At 26.0% G+C, this 6,187-nt stretch overlaps 1 protein-coding gene across 1 annotated transcript; it reads left to right on the forward strand.

Moving 5' to 3' along the window:
* Positions 1 to 1,377: 1,377 nt before the first annotated feature.
* On the forward strand, positions 1,378 to 2,369 carry LOC130976965 (FCS-Like Zinc finger 15-like). The gene is made up of 2 exons (XM_057901937.1): positions 1,378 to 1,719; positions 2,011 to 2,369. Exons 1-2 carry the CDS (start codon positions 1,490 to 1,492, stop codon positions 2,207 to 2,209), a joined length of 429 nt encoding a protein of 142 aa, XP_057757920.1. The 5' UTR covers positions 1,378 to 1,489; the 3' UTR covers positions 2,210 to 2,369.
* The last annotated feature ends 3,818 nt before the right edge of the window (positions 2,370 to 6,187 follow it).

Below are 6,187 nucleotides of genomic sequence, written 5' to 3' on the forward strand. Positions count from 1 at the left end.
AAAACCGAAAACGGACCCTCCGTTTTCTATTTTTTTTTTTAATTTTTCCTTTAAAACAAAACGGACCCTCCGTTTTTAGGCTTTTTTTTTTTTAAAAATCAAAACGGACCGTCCGAGTTGTGATTGTTTGTTTGAAAAAAAAAATAAAACAAACAAATCGGTGCATCCGATTTGTACATCCCATACCAATGTAAAACACATTTCTGTTCACAGCTTCTTGTTATACACTTCTCTCTCTCCCATATAAAAAATAACAAGCGCCAAAATGTTCTCACAAAACAAAAGTGAAAGGTGGCTGTACACCGGATCATTAACATGAAAAAATGAGTAGAATAAAAGAGAATCATCTTACATTCCACAAACTAATCTACCGTTTATTATTAGCTAATTTTATGGTGTCTTTTACTATAGTATTTAAATTGTTTAATTTACTTTTAAAAATAAAAAATAAAATATTTAAAATTTATTAAATATTATTTATTTGTCTTTTTTAATAATTTAGGCACAATCTCAAAGGTACCATAGCATTCACTTTATTATTATTATTATTGGTTTCTCATAATATCTCTCATTCTAATAGGTCAAAAACTAATCTACTGCCGTACTAAACTCTATTTAAGAGTTTGTTTTCTGACTAATGTGTTGCTGCATGCACAAGACGGAATTTGAATTTCTAACTCTTATTTAAATGGATTAGTAAATTAACTACTAAACCAACCTAATTTAATTTAATAATAATAATAATAACGTGCATACCCTAGTCATTAACTAGGTGGTGTTCAGCACAAAAATACAAAATAGAAAGAAGTTAAAAACAATGAACAATTGAAGCAAAATTTACCACCTAGTACCAGTATATATGATCACCTTAACACGTAGACAAAATTCCACTACCAAACACAACAGCACAAGAAGACAAAAACCTGCAAAATTTTTTAGCCAAGCCAAAAAATAAAAGAAATTTTTATATTTTCAAAATACATTTAATGTAATAGTAAAAAAAGCATAATCACTTATTTTTTTTATGTATAACTGATTGGAATAAAACAAAAATTTAAAAAAAATGGGTATCAACATTTTATAATACCTACAATTAAGTATATTTTTTTAAAAAAATATATAAATATATATTTGAACCAAAACTTTAAAAATAAAAGAAAAGGTGTTGAAAACATGCTACGTGTCAATTAAATGGCTGAAAAGCAGTCAAATCGTTGATCGTTCTCTGTTTTTATTACTGCTCCATAGCTATAGGGGGACCCACCAACCTCATTCTCTTTCTCTTCTTCAAATTTTTATTTTTTATTTTTTAATAATTTTTTTTCCTCCTCTATATGATGACACATTCACTCTAGTGTTTTTGATTGGTACTATTATTAACTCCTCCATCATCAATTCGTTTTCTTTCGTTCTTTCCCTTCTTCATCAATTCCCTCTTGGCTCTTCTATTTTATATGTCATTTCATCACCAAATTAAAGAAATAATTATATGGTGGGTTTGAGTGTAGTGTTAGAATCTCACAAAGGTAGTGGTGTTATTAACAAAACCACTATGATGATGCTAAGTAACACAACCAATTTTCCTCCTCCTTCTTCTTCATTGAATAATAATATTAATAATTATTCTCATAACACTATTTTTCTGAATCCAACTTTTCTAGAGCTATGCTTTCTTTGCAGGAAGAAGCTATTGCCTGGTAAAGACATTTACATGTACAAGTGAGTGTCCTTTCAAACCTTAAAACCCATATATTATTATTATTATTATTATTACATGTGGTAATAGCTACTGTTTCTACTTCTTCTTCTTCTCTGACACTTAGCACTTTCTCTTGAAACTACCCTTCAGATCTTCAATTCCTTAGTAGTCTATATTTATTGTTTATCTTGTATTGTTCCTTCTCTAGTTCTGACAAAATCACAGTTTTTTTTTATGGTTATTTAATTTATTGTTATTATTGTTGTGTTAAAAATATTATGTTTATTTATTTGGTGTTTATATATGTGAAGGGGGGACAAGGCTTTCTGCAGTGAGGAGTGTAGGTCTAAGCAAATTTTCATGGATGAGGAAGAAGCTATTCAGAGAGAGAACTGTTCCATGGCTGCTATGAAAATCAAACCTACTTCTTCATCTTCTTCTTCTTCTTCTTCTTCAGAGGCTCATAATAAAAAAGGAGCAAGAAAAAGAGGTGGTGGTTTTGTTTATTGATGATAGTCAAAGATAGAAGAACTAATAGCCTAGATTTGGAGACAGTAACTACTATGACCAAAAATGGAGACTTTCTTTTTTATAATTTTCTTTCTTTTTTTTTTTTGTGAAAATGTTTGAATTTGGCCCTGGAATGAATTATTAATGTATTTTGTTTTAGTTTTGAGAATTTTATAAGTATTGATTTAGATATTAAAATTATGTTTTTTTAGGTTATTAATTTTGACAAGAAAAATTAAATGTCCTACTAAAAAATATAATTTTATTACTAAAATAATATTTTTAAAATTTTAGAAGACTAAGAGACTAAATTCAATTTTCATACTTTTTTTTTTGTTTTGTAATTTTTGCAGCTACATTATTATTCCAGTGTTACCCATGCTTCATATATGATGTAGTAACTTCCAAGTCCCTTGTCCTTTTGCTTCCTAGTATGAAGCCAAATTGTCCTTTTAGCTTTTTATTATTATTTTGTGGGGGGATTCCAAATTGGTTGGCAAAAGCACTTTGGTGGTTTGTCCTAGTAAATTTCCATTATTGCCCTGTAAATTACCCTTTATAATTAGGATAATAATAATGCATGTTAAGAAGATCATAATTCAGAATTATCCTATTTAATTTAATACTTATAATTTATGTATATAATATTTATACTTATATATTATTATATATAATATTATTCAATTATTCCAATAGTATAAAAATATAAAATAAAATAACTTTGAATCATTTTTTATTGTTTTTTTAAAATATTTTTGTTAGGATAATTATTCACATAAAAATAACAATAATAAATTATTAAATAATTTAATATATTTAACTAAATTGTATGTATATCTTAATTATTATTTTCAATAAAGATATTTTTGTGTAAGTAATTATAAAAATAAAGATGGGCTTATTATTTTTCTTATTAAGGTTGGAAGGGCAATTGTGGAAATTTGAAGTAGTGTGTTTGTTGGAATGTGATTTATTTCTCAAGTATTATTGCCCGGAGCATAGGGGTAGTACCAATTATATATGGGTATAGTTTTTTCATTTGTCATGATCGTAAAAAGTTGATTTTGGTAGGGTTGTGGTGATGGTTCAGCCCTCTCCCTTGGCCTTGGGCTTTGTGGCAATATAATGAATATGTAGCATACTCTCTGTTTTTAACCTAAATGACAATGCAATATACAGAACCTACTATTGTTCATTTTTTCTTTCTTATACACAAGGACTGTATTTGAATATTATTTTTGAAATGAGAATATATAAATAAGGTGTTTGCTATTGTACGATGATAAATTCATACGTATCGATACGTTTAAAATATGGACAAATAATAACAAGTCATGTGGAATTTATTTTCCACATCAATATTTAATTTTTGTTTTTTTAAATATATATTATATCACCACTTTTACTAATACATCTCTTTAATTAAATAAAAATAAAAAATATTTTTTATTTAATAAAAAGTCTTAAACATCTTTCTTTTATTTGATTAGACAAAAATATCCTTTTAAATTAACGAAATTTTAGAATTCAATTAATCCTAATTTTATAATTTCAAATAATTTAAACAACAAAACAAAAATATATTAAAAAAATAAAAAATCAAAATTTCTTCATCTTCTCCAATTTCTCTAATCATTCGTGCCCCTCTCTAAGCAAAACATATAAAAAAAATAAAAAATCAATCATTATTCTCCATCTTCTCCAATTACCCCTCTGAAACAAAGCAGTGAAAATTCCAAACCAAAACCCTAGGTTCTTCGCGGTTGCCTGATTATTAATTTAATTTAATAAACCCTAGCAAAGTCCTAACATTGTCTCCTTCAAATTCATTCAAACAAACACAACAGCTATCGACTCTGCTTTTGCCACTCTTGTACTTCCACACTGCCATCCACTTTAACGCATCCTCATCTAAGTCGCCACCAATTCTGGATTGTGGTGGTTGTTGAGACATAGTATTGATGCCACCAAATTTCGACTTCATGGACTGAGTCGTCATCGTTATCATTGGGGTTCTCTCTGTGGCGGCTATAGTAGTAACTTGCAAAAATAAAAGCGGTGGCCAAGATCCCCGCCATGGCAATTATAAGAGGAGAAAAATTTGGCCTTGAATCAGGTAGTGCTGTTGAAAATCAATGGTTTGAGACTTTTACTGTTTTGCTTTAGAGGAGTAATTGGAGAAGAAGAAGAACGATCGATTTTTTGTTTCTTTGATATGTTTTGCTTAGAGGTGGCACGAATGATTAGAGAAATTGGAGAAGACGAAGAAATTTTGATTTTTTGTTTTTTTAATATGTTTTTGTTTTGTTGTTTAAATTATTTGAAACTATAAAATTAGGATTAATTGAATTCTAAAATTTCGTTAATGTAAAATGATATTTTTGTCTAATCAAATAAAAGAAGGATGCTTAAGATTTTTTATAAAATTAAATAAACAATATTTTTTATTTTTATTTAATTAAATGGGTGTATTAGTAAAAGTGGTTATAATATATATTTAAAAAAATAAAAATTAAATGTTGATGTGGAAAATAAATTTCACGTAGCTTGTTATTATTTGTCCATATTTTAAACGTATCGGTACGTATGAATTTATCATCGTACCGTAACAAACACCTATAAATAATAGAGATAAAAAAAATTTCATTTGGTTATTGACTTATATAGAAATAAAGATGCCAAATTTTTTAGTTCTAAAAACAAAATGTTCTTTATTTCTATATGAGGAATGTTGGGACAGTAGATTTTGTAATTTATAGCCACTAATTAGTTATTATTAGTGTTTTTAATGATATGAGATTACATCTAATAATATAAAATTATTTATTTTTTTAATGATTAAATACTGACAAAATTTTAATAAAAATACTGATCTCTTAAACTTTTTTATCTTGCATTTCAGTCTTAGATATAGAATCTAAATGCAACTTATGTACAGTGGCAATTGATCATGTATGTTAGATCCGCATCCCACTATATAAGTGGGTTTTTTTATGTTTAAAAATTTATTCATATAATTTTAAATTTTAGATTTTTTTATTTTTTATTATTGTTTAGTCTAAAAAATTAGACAATTAAATCAAAGTGAGTGAGTGTCCAAAGTACTTACTATATGAGAGACTAAATTAGTGATCATATGTGAGAATCTATGTTTGAGAAAGACAAAGAAAGTGAGTGACCTTGTGTGAGAGAAACCAAAAAGAGTAGTTACACAAAATAAATACCCAATTCTTTTTATATATTGATATAGATAATACAATTCATCCAATATTTAATGTATTGATCATCAGTAGTTTATTTTATGATTTATGTCATCTATTATATATTGATGAACCATATAAGTGAAATATATTTTGTAAGCAAAAATAAGATATATTATGAAATACTGTAGGCATATATTGACCAAAAGGAAAAAAAAAAAAACATTGCAATATTTTATGTGAAAAAGTTGTACTGAATTAAGAGCATTAAAGGAATTAAATGTTGATTCTTATGTTGAATCATTCTTCAGTTTTTTAACTCACGATAATTTAATCTTTATCAATAAACAAAATCTTGAAAGAGAGAAAGAGAATAAGTAGTTTAAGCCTCAAGTTTTCAACAACGTGGAGTCTTTGAAAAAAATGTGAGTTGCGACGCCTTGAAGAATAATATAGCTAGGTACATTCTTATGAAAAAATTACAGGTAAATAACTGCTAATTAGTTAATTTTAAATAAAATTAATTAATAATAATTAATTATATATTTTTTAAAAAATAAAATTTAAATAATGATCATGTTACTTGTATAATAAAAGTTAACTATTTAATCAATTATTTACATAAAATATATATTAAAATATAAAATATATATTAAAAATAAATAAGATAAAAATTCATATTCAATTATTTTTATATGAAGTTAATATTTAAAAATTGTTAAATAATTTAATATGTTTGATTAAATTATCATCTAATAATTATTAATTATCAATTTTA

This window comes from Arachis stenosperma, chromosome 4 (assembly GCF_014773155.1).
Source record: "Arachis stenosperma cultivar V10309 chromosome 4, arast.V10309.gnm1.PFL2, whole genome shotgun sequence".
In the NCBI taxonomy this organism is placed as follows: Eukaryota; Viridiplantae; Streptophyta; class Magnoliopsida; order Fabales; family Fabaceae; genus Arachis; species Arachis stenosperma.

Excerpts from the sequence above, each read along its gene's own strand:
- LOC130976965 (XM_057901937.1), top strand. The coding sequence starts at position 1,490 with ATGGTGGGTTTGAGTGTAGTGTTAGAATCTCACAAAGGTAGTGGTGTT. Across the intron at positions 1,720-2,010 it reads AAAGACATTTACATGTACAA|GGGGGACAAGGCTTTCTGCA; the intron begins GTGAGTGTCCTT and ends ATATATGTGAAG.